A 21,693-nucleotide genomic window follows, 5' to 3' on the forward strand; every position below is an offset into this window, starting at 1 on the left:
AAATTTAAGTTTTCAAGTGACCATTTTTCAATTTTATTGAAACAAATTTGTAATTGCCTCTCTATTGTATGCATATTTCTACCTCTACAAGAGACATTAAAATCATCCACAAATAGTGATCCATCTACTGAATCACTTTAAACCTGAGAAAGACTATTGATTTTAATACTATATAAAGTCACAGACAAATTACTGCCTTGTGGAACACCCTGATCTTGATGAAAGTAGTCTGAGTGGGTTGATCCCACACGTACTTGAAACTGTCATTTAAAAAATTAGATATAAATTGATGCAAGCGACCTCTCAACCCAAAAGAATGTAAATCTTTTAAAATGCCATGCTTCCAAGTAGTATCATATGCTTTTTCAAGATAAAAAAAGATTGATACTGCATGTTGTTTTTTAATGAAAGAATTTTTAACAAATGATTCCAAAGGAACCAAGTGGTCAATTGTGCTTCGGTTTTTACGAAAACCACATTGTATATCAGTGATCAGATTGTTGGTTTCCAAAAACCAAACTAAGTCATAATTAACCATTTGCTCCATGGTTTTGCAAACGCAGCTAGTTAAAGAAATAGGTCGGTAATTTGATGGATCTGTCTGATCCCTCCCAGGCTTTGGAATTGGAACAACTATGGCTTTACGCCACGAAGAGGGAAAATGTTGCGTTATCCAATGCCAAGTAACGTTTCGAGACATGATTCAGGCAAGTGTTTAAAAAGTTTGTAATGGATATCATCAGGTCCTGTTGCAGTATCGTGAGCCTGTGATAGCGCAGTATGAAGTTCATGTAATGGAAATACCTCATTATAATCTTCACCATTATCAGATTTAAAATTCTCTGTTTTCTTCTCTTGGTGTGTTTGATAACTCTGGAATTTTGGATGATAATTTGAGGAGGACGAATGTTTAGCCAAAGTTTCACCCAACTTGTTTCCAATACCATATTTCCAGTTAGTATGTTATTATCATTTTTGAGATGCTGAATAATACTGGATTTGGAACCCTTGCCTTTAATAAATTTGATCATATCCCACACCCTTGGCATAGGAGTACGGGAATTTGTTTTGGAAACGTAATTTTTCCAAGTGTGACGTTTAATGTGCTTAAATGTTCGTCGAGCTTTAGCGTAACTGATTGTTACACTATTTAAGCTACAGCTTGGTGTAGTAAATGTTTCTGACTGAGAAGTAATGTATGTGTTTATGCAATGCCGTTATTTAGAAGTGTTAATCATTTCATGATTATTTGATTTATGTAGTTCTTACGTATCTACTGTAATTCTTCCAATGGTGTTCTTGTTTATTTCTATCAAATGCTGCAGAGTTATTTGTTTTGTGACCTGCGAAAGAGGCCAAAAATGATATAGACTTCATCCTTACCAGCGGTCTGTAAATAATCGTGTCTGGACCAGACAATCCAGTGACCAACGACATGTGTCAACCAAGTAAGCGAGCCTGACCAACTGATCCCGTTAGTCACCTCTTACGACAAGCATGTGTTGCTGAAGGACTATTCTACCCAGGAAGTATTATGAAAATGTCACTCTTGCATCTTAAGTCCTAAGTTGTGGACTCCACATTATTCTTGATGCCCTGGGATACGACCATCTTTGCATTCATTTCCATTTGGTCAATTATAGTATGGATATTTTCACAAAGTACACACAATTCTGAGTCTAGTTCTGAGAAAAATCGGCATCAGGCAACTTATTTGTGTGTTTGTTGTTCAACCCCGCACTCAGCCATATCCTATCTATATGGCGGCGGTCTGTAAATAATCGAGTGTGGATCAATCAGTCCAGTGGTCAAGAGTATAATAAGATCATAAGAATTCATAATGTGATGTTGTAAATTTCATTTTGAAACGTGGGTGTCAGACATTGATTAACATCTGGTTTGGTGGCATTTGAAACCTAACGGAATGTGGCTCGCGATCACACCCCGACCAGCAAGTGATTGGCTGATAAAGCTGACTAGAGTAAAAAGCTGGTTGTTGCGTAACTACACCCGACGCACAGAGCACGGTGACCCGAGAGTCTTGCTCCTGGAGACACAACCATGGCTGATCTGTCGAGTGTATCTGTTTGGGTTAAAGCGTGTCTAGCTCTTATTCCCTTGGGCGGACTGTTTCATTTGATAGGTTTCGCATCACCGTATTGGATCATGGCAGGATCAGCCCACAGCGGAATCTGGCAAGTTTGTAATAATGGAGTCTGCATTAGTTATCTAGATGCGCGACTCACGCTGAAGGGTAAGTATCACATATCAAACCAGTCACATGCAACATTACATTTACCCCGCCTCTGTTGGGGATTCAGGGAAGATGATCTCTCGCCAACATCCATGTCTAGTCAGTTTGCAGATGATGGCTCGTTCTGGAGACGATTAGGTAACTTTCAGCTTGTTCCAGAATCAATTAAAAATGTTTTGAGATGGTTTATATTTAGGGTTACAACAAGAATATGTCATCAGAAACCTAGCCTGGTGTCTCTCCCAGGCCTCAGTGTGTTTGTATGATGTCCTTGGAATAGTATGCATCACTGCATATGGACCTTTATACCTTCCATGTCTCGAAAGTCTCCTGTAAAGCACTTGTTTAAGTGCCTTGAAGAACTATAAGGACTGATAACGTCCCCTTGCCTCAGATATCCGCCTTGACGTGCATGTACATGTATGAGTACCTTGTAAACATACGCATCACTGTATGTGGACTATTATAACCCCATGCCTCATATCTCCGCCTTGATGTACTTGTATAAGGTCTTTATAAGATAAGTCTGTGTAGGGACCATGTTGTTCACAGGGCTGAAGGACAACACCACTGTACCGAAATAAAGAACAGAAAATATCACGTTACATGAATAAATTACCCTGCAGCCATTTTGGATTTCAAACTAGCTGCCTCACTTAGGTACTCAAGCGCCATATACGAATTATTTATGATTATACCATCAATTATTTCTTTGAAGCATCTTAATTTATGGGAGGGTTAAAGGAAATGAAAGTTTTGTCCTTGAGATAAGAGCCACTGTACATGTTGCTTCAGTTGCTGTGTTTACATTCATGCTACAAACTGAAAACGAAGAATGATTATACTTATAAACACTTACATATATGACGCCTAACAACTCTTTTCGTTTCAAAGCTGTTTTGCAGCAAACGTTATGAATAGACTTTCCAAAATATGTAGCTTTGCCCCCGATGCTCTAATTATTTTGAGTTGAAGTTGAAACGTCTAAATAAATTTGATGCGATATACAAGTCATATAAACAAAAGTAGTTTACATGAAGACTCAATAACAAAAAGATGCAGATAAAATTTTCTTAAGAGAAAAAGCCAAAATTACCCTTTCCAAAAAATGACCCAATGGCATGTATCGTTGTATTTTAGAACAGATTCTATACATAAGAATTACGATAATAAGTTTGTACAGGACCAGCCTATCAAAGGACCAGCCACTATACCAATTTTAATCCATTGTGACCAATGGGTGACATTTATTTAAATAAAACGGTACTGATTCCTTGCTTATTGTGGCTTTGGTGGCAACGATGTTTTTACTTGAAATGTGGCTTTAGCGACAATAGGTATTTTCCAAATGTTGCTTCCCCGGGCGGACACCAGACACAGACACCCGTATCTAAGACACTTTAAAACAACAGCATTTTTGGTCGAGTGCCCAACTAATCCTCAAGCTGTACCTCTTTCTTATAATGGATCAGTCCAGTAGAATCAATCAGAAAAGATGAGTATTGTTTTACAAACTCAACAAATAAACAACAAAGTATGTAAGTTTGGTAATCATACACTTTGAGGTCACATCAATAACAATAGGATTTTTAACATATTTAATTATCATGACCATGTCTCAAGTTAGTTAGTGGCGCTTGATCCACTTCAATCAAGAAATCATGGTTGCAAAGGGTTCATATTCAAAATATAATATTCAACTACATTAGTTAACCCCAGTAACCCCCACCAACCCCCAGGCGTGTGTGATTAGTTAAACAAACAAACCCAGTCGACCATAACTCCTGATCCTCTGACTCCTTAAATAAACAACTTGCCCGACTGGCAAAAAAGGAACCCCCTTTTTTCTGTGTCCACTTGAAATGATTCACAGTATGCATGAAATTAGTGGTTGCAAAGGATTCATTTTCAAAATATGGTTTTGCCGGCGCTTTATTTATCAGCATCAAGTAGTTACTTGTTAATTGAGTTAATTTTGAGACAGAGCATATCTGGGTGATGAGTGAATACCACGGGGTGTACAAATGTTCAGTATATTGCGCGTGTTTGCACTCCAGACCATCCCTCTACAACTATGTATTTTTGTATGTCAATACGACTTGAATCTCTGATAGCGTGGTATGCACACCAGACCTTCCCTCTACAACCTAGAAAGATGAAAGCCAAAATCTGAGCTGTAACATGTGCAGCAGGAAGTCTGCACCTTGACCCACATGTTTATAACAGTCGTTGAAAAATGTGTTGATATTTCAAGTATAATCCTGTTTGATTAGCACAGGGCGACTATATGCCAACAATTAGTCAACATTCATTCCATACCTAAAGATATGCTATTGAGGTTAATCTGTGCGACTCGTAAATCCTAGAAGTTGTCGTGTTGTTGCCGAAACAAAATCTAACAACAGCATGGTGATTGTGGCCGTTTTCCTATCTATGTAAATGCAGCTGTTCGATGTCTTATCTACTGGATTAAAATAACAACAATGCATAAAGATCGTATACCAAAGAAAGCTATGAAATGCTACGCAATATCGATAACTTTGACTATGATGCATAGGCATAAAAACATTTGCTATTTTCTCTTTCCTTATTGATGTGGATTTTTTGAGTCGTCACAAACTGCCGGAAATCATGTAGGTTTTCTTTAGATATTTAAAACGCGTTTAATGGAGATCTGATGTTGACAATAGCACACTTTATGTTTTGAACAGAGAATTCAAAAGATCATAAAAACCCTTAAAAATACCTATTTGAAATTGCAGATTATTAATTACGTAATTACGTTACATTTAGAGCTGGATTACTATCTAAAGAAGGACGATGGTGTACACTTAACACAAATCTGAGAACATGTCCTATCTGTGAGGGAGGTCTGGAAGAGGAATAACATCGTAATTTCATTTGTCCTTGACATGATGACTTACGTCGTACATATTTACCAAGTGACTCCAAAACGAATATGTAAAACTTCAAGAAACTACTTATGTCAAATGACGCACACAGTTTAAAATGCTCAGTTTATATAATTATAATACATTCTTATGAACAAAGACGCAAACTATTACAAGAATGACAATATTAAATAGCATTATTATACTTTTGTATTATCATATCTTAACTTTATCTATTGTATTCATATTAGCTTGTATTGTATAGTGTGATTATTATTTATACACGTATGTGAATGGACGTGTATACACACGTGTAAACGTTATTGTATGAGCGAAGCTGTATGTATATGAGCCCGGTGGCTTTTGTACGTAAATAAAGTTTTTGATTCATTGAAAATCAAGCAAAAAGGAGAAAAAATAAAACCTGGTTCACACTTGGCTTTCGATGGGTCTACGGCGTCCTTAAACTGTCCGGAGCTTCATTTGCGCGGCAGTATGAATATCGCACGACGATTTTGTCACACAGCAACGTTTGACAAATTTGAAATATACTCGTACGATTTCTGTGCAGCCATCATGCAGGTTTGCTTCGACCTGTCGCCAAAGAAATCGCCCGATGCCCACAATGTGAACATAAACTTTATATCCCGCGGTCATCCACGATGCCTAAAATTTAGTACGGAAAATCACAGCCTACTTCATCGTAGGGCACCCGTGGAAAATGTGTCCCAGGTCTAATCGAAGCGCCACAATGCGACCATGCCACATTTCGGCCATTTGTCGCTATTTCCTGTTTTAAAAACATCTTTCTGTTCATCCAGGGGGCAACAATGGGACATCGCCATGTCTAAGATGTGTGAAAAAGCGTAACAACACGAGGAATATGTTGCATTGTCTCGATGTCTTCCTTGTCGATTACTGGTGCGCACGTGTAGAATGTCAATTAGTCGAGGCACTCTTTTTCAGACTCCAGTGGTCTTTTGCTACCTCCAGTGGTCTTTTGCTACCTGCAGTGGTCTTTTGTTACCTGAGTGGTCTTTTGTTACCCGCAGTGGTCTTTTGCTACCTGCAGTGGTCTTTTGTTACCTGCAGTGGTCTTTTGCTACCTGCAGTGGTCTTTTGTTACCTGCAGTGGTCTTTTGCTACCCGCAGTGGTCTTTTGCTACCTGCAGTGGTCTTTTGTTACCCGCAGTGGTCTTTTGCTACCTGCAGTGGTCTTTTGCTACCTGCAGTGGTCTTTTGTTACCTGCAGTGGTCTTTTGCTACCTGCAGTGGTCTTTTGTTACCTGCAGTGGTCTTTTGTTACCCGCAGTGGTCTTTTGCTACCTGCAGTGGTCTTTTGTTACCTGCAGTGGTCTTTTGTTACCTGCAGTGGTTTTGAAAACAACATAGTAATCATGGCAATGGAAGAGCTGCATTTCTTGAACTAATGCGAATCTTTCATTGTTGCTTTGCATTTCATATATTGTACATGTCGGTGTATTTAGCGCCATACTCTTTACGCTTCTCTTCACAGGTGGTCCTGCCATATTGTTTGGCAGGACAATTCACTATGATCATAGGTTTGAATCCCAGCACCATACCCATTCACCACTTAGGTATGAAATCGGAGATGTTTCGCGGCGAATCATGATCGACGGGTTAGGAAAATCCTACAGAAACGGCTGAGTGAGTGGTTATGGTTTTAAGCCAATTTTAGGAATAGTCCACGGCGAGCGACACCTGACTTTACATATTGTACCCCCTGATCTTCGGTGTGACGAACGAATGCTTTAAACACTAGGCTACTCCATCGCCCCTTGCCTACACGGGTTCGCTATCGCGAATACAGCCCTGAAACTCCGGGTAATGCACAAAGAGAGTCTTCGGAGAAATGTATTCGCCGAAATATGTCCAAATATGGACAAATGTCCCATATCTCTTACTCCCTTATCTTTTTGTGTGGTAGAGCAATTCAAAATTGAAGAGAAGAGCTTCGCACCTGAATCTCCAGGTGAAAGTGAATCACATAACTGACAGTCATCATTTACTGTTTAGCCAGAGACCAGTCTGAACGAGGAAGTTGCAATTTGAAGTACATTTTCATATCGGCGTGTACTTGAAATTAATGTTACGGCTAAGAATTTATCGTTGTGACAGCAGATAATGTAGGTCAGGCGTTGACGGGGTTTGATGATCAAGCGTGGCAGTGATTTAACTCCAGCAAATATGAATGAGTGTGTGTGTGTGTCGCCCTCAGCACGGCAACCAGCCTTTTTACACATTCTAAGTCATTTCCCGAAAGTTCGGGCACAAACGAACATCGTCAACACTGTAGAATGCCCTAGAATAAGTCCCCTGGAAGTAAACCCATCGAAAACAAGGAGCATATAAATTCCGGAAAAACAGAATCCTAAAAGTTTAGACCATCTATTAAAACGAAATGTGACCCATCATAATTAATATTCAAAACTCGAAATGTTGTGACCCAATAATAATTATTACGGAATTAATAACAAAAATATACAGGAAATACACACTCGTAGCATTAAGGAAAAGCTGATTGTTATTTTTTCGTTTATTGTTTGTTGCTTTTAAGTGGTTTCACTTTAAGCGTTTAATTTTTAAACCATATGTGATCAACTTCACATATCCCTATCACTACCATGTGTAAAGTGCGTTCCAACTGCACATTATTTACAGTCTGTCAACCAATAACCTGCAAATGAATTTATGTCATGTGCAACTGCGGTACATGTATGCTAAGCACGTTGCCGGCTGCGATCGTGTGGAATAGTGATCGAGTAACATGTGGGTGGCTGTTGCATGTCACAGACATTTACCTTACACTATTGAAGTCGGGGCTTGGTTTGTCACCAAGCTACTTCGTACCTAGAATTGGGGAATTAGCAGGGGGGATCTCCACACCTTGATACAAACAGAAGGGTTCCAGGGTCAGACTCTTTATTCAATACATGAATTCAATGTCATACAAAATCATTCAACCATAATGATATAAAATGTCATCGATGCACTTGAGAAGAGTAGAGTGAGTGAGTTTAGTTTTACGTCGCACTTAGCAATATTCCAGCTATATGGCGACGGTCTGTAAATAATCGAGTCTGGACCAGACAATCCAGTGATCAACAACATGAGCATCGATCTGCGCAATGGGGAACCGATGACATGTGTCAACCAAGTCAGCTAGTCTGACCACCCGATCCCGTTAGTCGCCTCTTACGACAAGCATAGTCACCTTTTATGGCAAGCATGGGTTGCTGAAGGCCTATTCTACCCCGGGACCTTCACGGGTCTGAGAAGAGTAGAATAACATCTAAACCTTACTTTATATAATAAATCATTATCAATTTAAGTTAAACTCAATACAATGTTCATTACCGCTACGACGGCGTAATGCAAACAAATTTAAAGTTATAATGAACAACTGCATGTCTGTACTAACAATATCTGACATAATATAATCTGTAATCATTTATCATGTACATTTTACTCATAAACATTGTGCCATTTTTGAACAGCGACCATTTTTCAATATAGGGGCGTCCTTTACCTTAAATACGGTACGCCCGTACAGTGTTGAACGTGTACTGTTATAATCCGCTGTACGGTACCGGTAAATTTAACATAATAGTTATAGATGAGCCGTGATATATTTGACAAATAAATATCTCTGGACCAGTTCAGAATATTGACTGACACACAGCTATATAAATGAAGGCCTATGTGACTGATAATTAGAGCGCACTGAGACTGACTACGGTACGTTACGTCACAAGTAAACAATCTATCCGCGTACTAGCTGTGCAGACCAGTGTGGGGGCATGCTAATGAACCGTGACCGTTGCGTTGCTGCACAGATTCTGTTAACGTTAGCCTTTATTCATTAAATCCACTGAAGTGCTTCAAACTGACAATGTAAACAACTCACTAAAATATTATAACGACTCAACTGTTAACAGGATAAATATAGAAAATTATGAAGAATATATCTGTAAGTTTGGAAATCTGAAAAACCCTGGTTCTTTACGAACTGATCTACAATACACATAGACTAAATTTCGTAGCTTCCAAATGATTGCTAATTACCGGAGATTTTCCGAGTTAATAACTCACGATAGTGAAGGACAATAGCGTATATCAAATGAAAAATATATATTCACTTAGGCTTTGCTAATGCTGTACGCATTTAGTCAGAATAACTTAACGTTCAAGTATTTCTTCTGAACATATATGCAGTCACAACGTTAACTTAGGTACCTAAAATTACAATATCTACGAAAGCAACTAGTCACAATATAAAACATATACTTGCGCTGACTTGGTTTTTGAAGTGAACTAATAACTCTGTCTGTCAGGCAGGAAATGTACATGAAACTGAACAATGAATTGACGCCGGAAAGTATGGGTAGAACTAGCGCTTCATGTTATTCACCATTTTCCATTATATTTGAAAAGACGAATTCTACACATATGAATATTACAATCAGTGCCAGAGTGGCGACTTAAACACATTCTCACAGCGTGCAACCTGCACATATTCTAAATTACAGAACGCACGTATATACATTGTTAACGAAAAACTTCCAGGACACATATTGCGACAGTTTAAAAACATAATAGAAGCCTAACTTGTAAACCCTATCTGTCATACAACCGAATTGTGTGTATAGGTTATAACTATGTTAGTCTTACAAAGTGTTGGCATACAGAACTACCGTAGTAATGATACCAAATTAAATCAATCATAACCACGCGGCCAAGGTACAAGATTAGAACATGACTTTGAGACTTAGGTTCATTGTTCAAGTAAGACGCATTTTAAGCAAAAATATGAAAACAGCAAAGCATAAAGTAACTATGGCTTACCTTGACACAAACAAAAGGGTCCCAGGGTCAGACTGATGTATGTTTCAGACCCTGGTGCTTATATAGCTGAACCCTCTGCTTGTACGGTATAACCAGTTTCCCTAAAATGGACACGACGCTTTGTCTATCTTTTGAAAAGTTATGGCACCGAGATATTACTCAATTTTGGCAGATAGCTTTCGAGATTCTAATTGCTTTGACCGTGTGTTGTCGGAACAGTTGAGTAATAACCAGTAATGTACGTGGTTAAGCCTCCACATCTACATCTGTCTAATTTGACATCGTGTACAGGCGTGAATATTTGACCATTAAGTTGTGGTCAGAGCGGTCAGTACATGCAAACACTGGAGTGTATACTCCATCAGGCTTTTAGCGGCATGGGGCGATGCCAGTAGCATAGACAGCTGTCAGTTACGCAAGTTACCAATAACAAGCCTGCTACAACGTGAATACTTTAACAAAATGTACGAAATATAACATTGACTTTGGTGAGAAATATCTGAATAATTTTAGGTAAGAATATGCACATTTTGCAACTGTTATAGTACCCCTGTGCCCTGGAAAGCTTTTGACAGCAAAAGCAATTTGGTAACATCAAGCACACACACAAAAAGATTCAAAACAAAAGAGTCAATAAAAAAAATCAAGGAAATGCATAGTCAACACTGATATACAAAAAATTAGAAAGTCATACATTGCAGAATGCAATTACAAAATGAGTAAGTACTGCTCAACAATATGAAATGCCCATCCTAAATGTACACTCAGAAAGAATTTGCTTTGTAAATGTTACCAAGGTAGAGGAGGTCTCATATAAGTAACTAAAATGAACTAGGTATGGAGTGTGGATCGAGAACCTTATAATAGCCATTATGAATAAGCAACACATAGGCGGTGAATGGTTGTGTAAAGAAACGCTGAAGCTTACGTGCAGTAAGAAAGGAGACTTGAAGTGTCTGGGGGATAGTGATGGAAGTTTTAGTACGTTTATTAATAACAATGAAGTCTGGCCAGTCAACAGAGAGGGTTGGAAAAAAGTAACCAGAAATACGGAGGCTTTCGACAGTGTATGGGGGCTGTATGTCCCAGTAAGCAGGACAAAGTGTTAAGGAAAGAATGGGAATAGTGACGCACTCGGGACCAGTAGTAATTTCCAAGAGAAGACCATTTTGCATTCTTGAACGATGTCGGATGAGAAGGATGACAAGGATAGTAGTGACAGCTAGGGTAATGATACCAAGAAGGACAGAAACGTGATAGTCGGCAAGAGAAGAGATGACGAAGCCTGGAGGCTGGGGACTATTGGTAGTGTGGGCGTTATAATCTAAAGATGGGTGTTGCACAGATTTAACGGGAGCAACACGAGTAACTAGCATGAGAGTGGCTGAAAGTGTACGAAGTTTGAAAAACATCCATGTAACTAATAAAATTGAAAAGGCCGAAACAACAGATGCGGAAATGGCAATTATAGAGTTTGTGTCTTGCCAGGTAGTTGGCAATGGTAGCTGTCCATCAAGGAATGGCTCAGCGATTGACTGGAAAATGGTCTGATCCTTTTTGGCACTTTCAGCTATTCGTTTGATTGTCATTGGCCAAAACGCTTGAAAATTCATGGGAAAATATATTAAATTTAGGGATGGTGAAGTTGATTGCCTTTTTGAAAGAGGTATCAAATGCTATACTAGCAAGGGCAGTGTCACCAAAAAAATGTTGTAGGAGAGGGAGGTTAACAGGATGAAGATGAGAGATTTGGCTGGTTTTATTAGAACAGGATCCAAAAGAGGCAGGGTAGAAGAGTTCTTCAGTAGACAAGGAGCAGTAACATGGAGTTTTAATGAGACAGAAATTACACCCAGTAATCATTCTATGTGCTTTAGGGCAGGTTAGGGTAAGGAACGGTATTTGGTAAACTAAAACTTGAGAAGAATCAACTGAAATTAACTGAGGTGGTTGAGGTTTGGTAACGTAACGGAAGTCGCAGAGGTTCTTAATCTGCTGCTTGTTATTGTGATAAACGGCCAAAGTACATGAAGGTCTATTAATTGATACGATAGGTATTCTAAAGGGACAATGTAAAGCAATTTTATCACCAGAGCAAGACGTCAAAGTGGAGCTATCAATTTAGACATAACTTTGAGCATCTGAGGACACGGCTAGATATGTAGGGGTATCCAAAAGGTGGGTGGAATGAGTAGATGTGCTATTAATTGGTGGGGGAAGGGAAATAACTTTGTACATTTTGAATGGTTTACCTAATGAGGACAAGGGGAATTTAACTGAGACGTAGACATGGGATTTTGTTCTCGCAAATATGAATTTAGCTTGGGAGTAATAGTAATTTGGATTGGTATGTAGTAAGTGGAATTTGGGATATTTATTGGACAAGACAGAAGACAGGTGATGAATTGTTTGCAGCAAGGTTTCAGGGTCTATCAGTAAAGGGGACAATTTATTTTTGGCTAAGTCTTGAATGCCTAACTTCAGTTCCTCTAACTGATGTTTAACAACATAGGCATTCTGGATCTGATTAATTAAAAGGGAGGTAAGAGCCGTAAGGGTAGAAGTCATAGCTTCTACATTATGTTCAAGGGCAGTGGTAGCGAATGTAATGGCGTCATGATTGGCTTTAATACCTTTTACTGCATTTTTGAACCTACTATCTACCAGTTTCATGAATGAGGAATGATGTGCTGAATGTTGTTTCATAACATTGGCTACACTGAGATCATGTTTGGTTAAGGAATTTATGTGTTGCGCTAAAATGTTGACATCATTTGTCGTGGCTGTACCAAATAATGTCTTGGATAATGTAACAACAAAGCTCAAAATAGCTCTTTTGGTTCGGGTAGATGAAGGAATTCTGGATTCAGGAATCAGTTTGATAATTTGTTGTCGAGTAGCATTTAGCTGGGCAACACATTTCGTCTTAATAGCATTCAAGTGCATCTGGGTTTGATGCAGGAGGTCGCAGGTTTTGTTACCCTGATGGCAGCCACTGAATGTTGGGATGCCAGGAACATTGGGAAGTTTCACTCGTAAGTATGGATCCAATACTCCGTAGAGAAATGAACTTGGGGGACAGGACGAAAGAGAATACCATAGTTCAATCGTGGGACTGGATCAGAAGACACAACAGGGCGGGCAAAATACATCAGCAGCCACAGTATTATCAGACTCCAGGTGGAACCTTTTGAGAAATCAAAAATGAGACTATTAGATGAGCTGACCTGGCTGAGCAGAATGTCGCGGCCGTCAACATCTGAACAACCTAGCACTATAAACACAGCGAACAAGGTTACTGTAGGAGGGGGGTGGTCAAAACACATCTAAAGCTACACCATGAAAATCTCAAAAGACAAACTGAGCTCTAGAAAACATGTGACCTTTTGGAAGTATTTGCGTCCCTTTTTGTGTGTTCTACCAGACTTTGTGATCGTCTTATGGAATTCATCTATAAGATTCTTGCTGAGATTGGATTCAGGTTCCCATGTTGTGGTAGGATAACCTGTCCATTTAATGCGATAGTGGGGAATGTTTTTCTGCCGTCTGCATTGGAGAATCTTATCAATGGGGTATGTGTCTCCATCGTCAGTGCTAGGATTCGGATCATTTTCTGACTGAGACGTAGATGGTATACTGCCGGGATCAGAGATGTGTGGCTGAGGTGGTACCATCTGAGTATCTGTTTGAGTGTGAGTGCCATCGCCTGTGTTGGTTGCAGTTTGATTAGGGTTAGGGGTCGGGGCAGTATCACAGTTGTGGAGTTGGAGTTGGAGTTGGAGTTGGAGTTGGAGTTGGAGTTGGAGTTGGAGTTGGAGTTGGAGTTGGATTATGATGTGGATTAGTATTGGGAGCAGGATTGGGATCTGGAAGTCTGTTGTTTGGGTCTGTACGGGTGGTGTATGGCTTCAGTCTGTTTGCATGGGTGAGAGATGTGTGTAGTTTGCCTGTGTCTATGTGTCTCAGTTTGTAAGTGTAATTGGGACCTAATCCAATGATTTTGAATCGACCAGTATATTTCACTGACAGTTTGGGAGATTGGCCTTTGTGAACCTGTCGGTTATCCACCAAAACAAGATCATCCACCTTATATGAAGGACTCTGAGCTTTGACATCACATCGTGTCTTGTTGATGTCCTGAGATATTTCTGTAGTTTCTTTGGCAATAGCCTTTGCCAATTTCAGGTTCTCAAGGAGTGCCTTCAGGTGACCTTCTGCAGTTTTGCCAAGGGTAGGTTTGGGAAGAAGGGCTGTGTCAATAGGGAGGTGCATTTCCTTTCCAAACAGAAGGTGATGAGGGGTGAAACCATTAGCCTGACATGGTGTGGTTCGCATTGACATCTTGACAAAGGGAATGAGATCTGCCCAATTTAACTGTTTCTCATCCGAATAAGCCCGTAGTGCTTGTGCAATTGTACGGTTTCTGTGTTCGCATATACCGTTTGCCTGAGGATGATAGCTAAAGGTAGTATAATGTTTTACTTCTATCAATTCACATAGTGCATTCAAAAGCTTTGAAGTAAATTGACGGCCTCTATCAGAAAGGAGTGATCTCGGAGCACCAAATCTGGTAATGACCTGATTGACAAGGACCTTAGCTACCTCAGTGGCATCTTGTGTTTTGATGGGAAAGCCTTCAGGCCATCTAGAAAGGGCATCAGCTACCAGCAAAACGCATTTATAGCCATCTTTGGTCTCAGGCAAGGGCCCAAGTATGTCAATGTGAACCCGCCTGAAAGTGTCATCTACAGGCATGGGAACCATAGGGGCTGGTTTGGCATGGGTATGCATTTTGGCCTTTTGGCATACTTCACATGACCTGATATAACTGTCAATATCTTGATACATTCCTGGTCAGTGATATTTACCAATGAGAGCCTGATGAGTGGCGTCCCTACCAAAATGACATACACCTACTTTGGAATCATGGTAAGCCTCAAGAAGTTGCTTCGGGAATGACAACCTGTGTGATTCTCTGTGGACGATTGTTCTTGGTACCCCTATATTTAGCTTGATGGAAATGGTAGAGTATGCCATCAAGAAGAGCATACTGTTGGGCACGACCTACAAGACCTTTGACTTGTGTGTCACTGTAACCTGCTGGGATTTCATCTTTGGCAAGGTAATCAATGATGGGTTTGAGATCGGGAGACTTACACTGTTGTAATCATCAAATTGCTTGTCATCAAGGTCTAATGCTGTAAGAGCCATAACACCTGTTTTAGGGGGATTGGGTTCATTTGCATAGACAAAATCCACTTGGATGGGTGAGGGAGTACCTTGATCAAGGTCAAGATCAGAGAGAGGATGAGAGGTAGAACAGGAACTGGGAGTGAATGTTGAGAAGGGTTCCAGGGTCAGACTGATGTATGTTTCAGACCCTGGTGCTTATATAACTGAACCCTCTGCTTGTACGGTATAACCAGTTTCCCAAAAATGGACACGACGCTTTGTCTATCTTTTGAAAAGTTATGGCACCGAGATATTACTCAATTTTGGCAGATAGCTTTCGAGATTCTAATTGCTTTGGTCGTGTGTTGTCGGAACAGTTGAGTAATAACCAGTAATGTACGTGGTTAAGCCTCCACATCTACATCTGTCTAATTTGACATCGTGTACAGGCGTGAATATTTGACCATTAAGTTGTGGTCAGAGCGGTCAGTACAAACACTGGAGTGTATACTCCATCAGGCCTGTAGCGGCATGGGGCGATGCCAGTAGCATAGACAGCTGTCAGTTACGCAAGTTACCGATAACAAGCCTGCTACAACGTGAATACTTTAACAAAATGTACGAAATATAACATTGACTTTGGTGAGAAATATCTGAATATTTTAGGTAAGAATGTGCACATTTTGCAACTGTTATACTATGTTTAAGGTCTTGTGCATAAAATTGGTTATCGTGACATTGCACTATTATTATCTTTACCCTCTGGCGATATTGCTGGAATACCGGCGTAAAACCACACACCGGTGCAGAGGAGCGTATTTGCGTACACAAATTTTAGGACTGTTTACATGAATGTAAGCGTTATTGATTGAAATATGCTTACAGTTTCATGGCGTAATTAATATAATATACTCATGGAAACATTTTCATTGTTTGTTTAGATACTTATTTCAGTTCAATATATCTATTTAAAAAGTAGGGCACTATTTACCAGATAAGTAAAACTAGTTTGAACTCGTGCCATTGAGATGAATGATACATTACTAGTTCTACGTGTTTCTGTTACTCATCTTGTTCAACAAACTTCCTTCAGTTAACTATCGTATGTATTCGTACACGAATGCATGCCATTTCTCATATCATTACGCAACAATCTCACTGACACTATTTTCACACTTTCTTTCCTCCTAGCTTGGTTACGCGCGACCCAGTTTTTTGAGACAGCCGGGTTGATCGCCATTGGCGTAGCAGCTGTCTTTCTGTTCCTGTCAATCTTCGGGCAGTCGCTCAGGGACAAGAAGATCATCACAATCATCAACGCACTGGCATGCTTCGGTGCCTGTACGTATATACATGCCACAACCTACTTGATCCTCGCGGACATATTTATTCAGTTCAAACGTAGATGTGACTCTAGAGATTAGTTACTTTACACGATATAAAGCGAGTGTGTGTGCCTATGGCAACGGTTTCAGTTGTACTGAGTTGCGTCCCTTTGCAGTAACGACTACTTGTGTCTGTGGGTTCGAACACAGCATCCGTGTCCGTGGTGTTCACTTAAGTGATGAACTCTTGAACCCTGCCTCATTGCAAGCATGTCTCGCCCAAATCCTGGTCACTTCGTCATGTAACAGAAATTCTGTTCAAAACAGCGTCATTAACACTATCCTTGGTATGAATGGTTATGAGCAAACATACAGCCAAGTTAGCGAGGCTGTACATATTACAATACAAATGCTGATTCTGGAAGGCTGAAAAGTCACATCGACTTAAACGATGTATCGAGTGAAGAGAGTATTACTGTGCATGCACTCGTTACTCTGCAACATTAAGATGTGAGGATGTACACTCCAACACCAAGCTGAACCCGACACAAGCACAATTTGTCGGAAAAGAATACGCATGAACCTAGCTTTTACTTCGACATAAAGGTGCTCTTTTAAAAATTTGACTCAAGTCTTGTTTATTTGCAGGTGGAGCAATCATCATCGGTGCGATCATCTACGGCAGTCAGAATGGCGTCGTTGACTACCTTAGCTGGGCTTTCGCGCTGTGCATTGTGGGGGCAATAATGGAGGGCGTGGCAGGAGCATTACTCATAGTGGGAACGTTTGCTACCAGAAGAACATAAGTAATTAGGCGGAGAAGTCTAACAGTTACAGTCAAAATGATAGCGTGGAACATTTCATTCTTTGTGTTAAAAAATATTTGACTAAAACAACATTTGACTGAGAATATGCCCACTAACAAGCCTTGACAACAAGTCATCTTCCATTAACTCTAGTGTGGTGTTTTCTGTAACATGTACATTTGAATAGAACTAATGGTAGTTTTAGATACAGCATGTTTTCGGCTGAGAGCACAACAGTGTATTTAGTACACTAAATAAACCTGACTAGGATAAGCATCAAGACACTGGCAATGGAACTTCACGACCTATATGGTCTCTTTAGGAATGCTCAGCCCCAAACTGGTGTTCCATTATGTCAACTAAACGTTGGTGTAATCACAGCATGGTGAAAAGATATGACTCTTGAATTGTGTCGAGATATTTACAAGTTCGGGGATTATTACATTTGTTTTTCATTTCTATATACGTAGCTTTTGTATCATTATTGGGGATTAATATGTTACATTATCCAGATATAATTGTATATCCGTTTGTCCATCAAAACCACTGCCTGTATATAAACCTGAACTTTAAACAATAGCTGTGGAATTAATATCCTCATGTTTGTTTCCTTGGTATCTTACAAATCTAGATGCATAAAAAGGACAAGAAATCTGGAAAGGTGTATTTAACACAGAAAGTCAATCTATAAAATATAGATGTCTTAGATAAAAGAACAGTTATAAGATTGCGGCCGACATCTTTATCTGTTGCAGGTCTGTCATATAATGGTGATCGTAAAGAGCAGTCAAAGGTTAAATATATTTATATTGATTGATTAACAGTTATTGCAATAAGATTTTACAATTTTACGATTAGGTAGATACACCATCGATGTATTCGTAAACGTAAGAGTTACATCAAAGTGGACTAAAATGTTAACTTGTAATGACAAACTGAATACCATTTTGTGTAATGTCATGTACAATTTATATTCTCCAAATGCTGATTTTACTTTTTCAAGTAAGCATCAAGCTTATCACATCATTGCTTTTTCAGAACCTTATTTGTTACAATTACCTTATTACTATAGGCTCTGGTTAACTTCAAACCACTTATTGCCCATCGAAACAGGACGTTGTTACAACATATTTATGCATCATTTGCCTGTGATGAACACCACATTATGTTTTACTCTCCAGCACTAAATGCCATTATTCTGTATGTTCTCTGTGTGTTTTATAGAATACAATGTGTGTTCTGTTCTGTTCACAAGGTTCAGTTACATAGTTAAACCCCCAATAGCTCCGCCGACCGGTTAATCCATTTTATCAGATAGGCCAGTATGGTGTGTCCTTATTCGAAACAAGTGTTCACTGTTATCGCTTTCCTCCACCCCTGTGTGTGGTCCAGCAGTCCATGCTCCTCCCACAGTCCTTGTTGAGCGTTACATCTCTCTCCCACCTCTGTGGGTGGCCCAGCCGCCCATGTCCCCAAAGTTCTTGCTCAGAGTAACAGTTCCAGTCTTAGAGTGGGTTTAAGTTTTTGTTATTACTAAAACCTTAGTGTTTTGGCACATCTCACTTTGGAACTAGTCTTATCCTTGTTAAGACAGCAACACGTGTGTGATGCGTCACAGATTAAGGATAGTTTAAACGTTAAAGAGGTAGACTTCTGAAAACGATGCTAAGTTGCTCAGATTAACACTCTGATGTTTGAATACAAATAAATGATCAGTAATTGAGTTATGTACAGTATAACATTTATCGTAAATATATGCATTCAAGTGTATGCATTTGCAGGTATTATGAAAGTGGCAAATATTGATGTGTCGATGGGTACGAGAGATACATTTTGTTAAGTGACAAGACCCTTTCCACATTCATAAGAAATCTCTGCTAAAAGCAGAGTCCATTGTACATTTGTGACTATATTACGAGTCCATTTTTCTTGCAACAGTAATACTGCTGTACGATTTTGTTTGTAAACAAACAGAGTCTGGTCATGGATGGTTAATTTGGTTATTTGTTTTTGCTACAGCTTGATGTAGTAAATGTTTCTGACTGAGAAGTAATGTATGTGTTTACGCAATGCGGTTATTTAGAAGTGTTAATCATTATATGATAGATGAGGATTTATCACTATTCATTAACTACATGTGATGTATTTGATATAGTTCTTGCGTATCTACTGTAAAAGCTTGCAATGATTTGCTTTTTATATCTATCAAATGCTACAGAGTTATTTGTTTTGTGACCTGCGAAAGACGCCGAAAATAAAATAGAGTTCATACTTACCAGCCTTCTTGCGTTATTTAGAGAACTGGTTACACAAGGTCTGTAAATAATTGAGTCTGGACCTGACAATCCAGTGCCTCTTACGACAGGCATAAGCTACAGAAGATCAGCTCTAACCCGGATCACGGAAAGTATTATGAAAACATGGACTATGTCACGCTTGCATCCTAAGTACCATGTTGTGGACTCCCTATTATTCTTGATGCCCTGGGTTACGACCATCGTTACAACGTTCATTCATTTCCATCTAGTCAATTCTTATACTGAGGCGGGAGGCATATTCTTATTTTCACAAAGTACACACCATTCAATGCAATGGTTCGTGCAAGGTCCAGTTCGACCCTAAGCGTTAGCGTAGCAGACCCTGGGAAGTAGGATGAAGTCAACTGAAGTAACCAAATTAATATGAAATAGGGCAAATGGTGCTAATTGCCAGAGATCACCACGAAGCCTAACATCGAAACATGAATCTTATTAACCAATCGAGACAATGACCTACTTTTCAGCCGATCTCAATTGCCTCGTGTGAAAGTGAAAAGAGATATGACAACCAGTTATGGTTACGCTGAATTCCCTGTTTCATAAAAAAAAAGGTATTTAGAAGTTATTATGTGCATCTTTGTAACGTACAATATGACTGATATAATACCACGTCCGTACCAGACCGCCAAACCTTTCAAGCGGCCGAGCCTCATTTTGAGATTTTCACGATTTCCAGAGTTCCGTTTGTCCGAGCATGCTGTAGGACAGAACATGCTACAAGACTAGTTGAAAGGCTTAGAAGAATCGTAGCCCTGTAAGATATAAGTGATCAGATGTATCAGATAATACTGACTAATATTGATGTATCCAGTTGAATGAGTTGGTCTAAAAATTCTGGACTGGTTATTGTCCTAAGTTGCGCAGTAGGACGGAACCCAGTCAACAGGAAACGAGACTGCTGTGTTATCAATATTTTGACTTGGTGCTGTCATGCAGCCATTCTGCGCTTGATGGATACCTTTGGTTGGAGAGCCAACAGTTAACACGTAGGAACTACTCTCCCGTTTCTTGTGTTATAGGGTTTGCTTCAGGACAGTATATCCAAATATTTCTAAAGACCAAAAACTATGTAGCAATGACATATGATATTTAGTTATTATTATTCAATCTGCAATCATATTCTTTATCACTACCGCGGATTACACTGTTTTGTCGGTTACCCTGTTCTTCTTTGTCACTTCCATTAATTACTGTATATGACATTTATGGCCTTTATTGGTGATCTCCCTTGGCTGTGTCTGTCATCACATCAACTGTACAGGGAAGTACTATTGTTTCGCTATCTGTCCATTGTTGAATCTTTACCTGTCCATTGTTGTTAAAAACTGTATACATATGGTGTAACATCAAAACAGACCCTGAAAATTTGGCTATTGGAGAAAAAAGTATATATAATTATATTTCTTTTGTTCCCATTATAAGGTTGGCGGATGATTGGTCCCATGTTGTGTATGTTGGCCCGGCATTGTGTATGAAAGATGTTCATCTTTTGTTTGGCACCCGTGAAGAGCCACCCCCTCGTGGTGGGTGCTGGGTAACGCTTAGCGCTCTTCTCCCGTGTGGATGCGGGACTGAATGTGTCCACAGCACCCCATTGCTGGTCGTAAGAGGCGACCAAACTGGGCAACCTGTTTGCCGTGGGTTGCGTCCCGTGTCGGTGAAGGGCAGTAGGAGACTGAGCCATTATGCTCCTTTCGCTCAACACACCACTTCGGCCCTTACTTCACCCAGACGGGTGGTAGAACTGGCCTAGTTCTATCAATTGGCTGGTCACGCCAGCTGCAACTATGTAATGATCAAAATTTATGAAACTGTTAATTTGATTTTTCATGCTTGGCCAAACTATTTCAAATTTATCATGTTATGTGTGTTTTTGCCTAGAGTCGTATGCCCAGAAGGCGGTGGTTCATGGGCCAATGTGGTGGAACTATTAATCGTATAATTTTTCTGCTGGAGTGTATCATCCGGATGTGCTTGTTGCTGCAAGATTGTTTCTAGGATTGTCCTTGTGAGACTCCGTCATCTGTGGGGAGCTCGGATGATGAACCATTTGAAACCAAC

The 21,693-nt window shown here is 39.7% G+C and overlaps 1 protein-coding gene and 1 pseudogene across 1 annotated transcript; one reads left to right on the top strand and one right to left on the bottom strand.

The window, feature by feature from the left end:
- Positions 1-1,983: 1,983 nt before the first annotated feature.
- Positions 1,984-19,589, top strand: LOC137278042 (uncharacterized). The gene is made up of 3 exons (XM_067810093.1): positions 1,984-2,254; positions 16,375-16,524; positions 17,157-19,589. Exons 1-3 carry the CDS (start codon positions 2,062-2,064, stop codon positions 17,312-17,314), a joined length of 501 nt encoding a protein of 166 aa, XP_067666194.1. The 5' UTR covers positions 1,984-2,061; the 3' UTR covers positions 17,315-19,589.
- On the bottom strand, positions 10,833-14,352 carry LOC137277225 (uncharacterized; annotated as a pseudogene).
- Positions 19,590-21,693: the final 2,104 nt, after the last annotated feature.

Source organism: Haliotis asinina, chromosome 3 (genome assembly GCF_037392515.1).
Source record: "Haliotis asinina isolate JCU_RB_2024 chromosome 3, JCU_Hal_asi_v2, whole genome shotgun sequence".
Lineage (NCBI taxonomy): Eukaryota > Metazoa > Mollusca > Gastropoda > Lepetellida > Haliotidae > Haliotis > Haliotis asinina.

Excerpts from the sequence above, each read along its gene's own strand:
- LOC137278042 (XM_067810093.1), top strand. The coding sequence starts at position 2,062 with ATGGCTGATCTGTCGAGTGTATCTGTTTGGGTTAAAGCGTGTCTAGCT. Across the intron at positions 2,255-16,374 it reads TGCGCGACTCACGCTGAAGG|CTTGGTTACGCGCGACCCAG; the intron begins GTAAGTATCACA and ends CTTTCCTCCTAG. Across the intron at positions 16,525-17,156 it reads ACTGGCATGCTTCGGTGCCT|GTGGAGCAATCATCATCGGT; the intron begins GTACGTATATAC and ends GTTTATTTGCAG.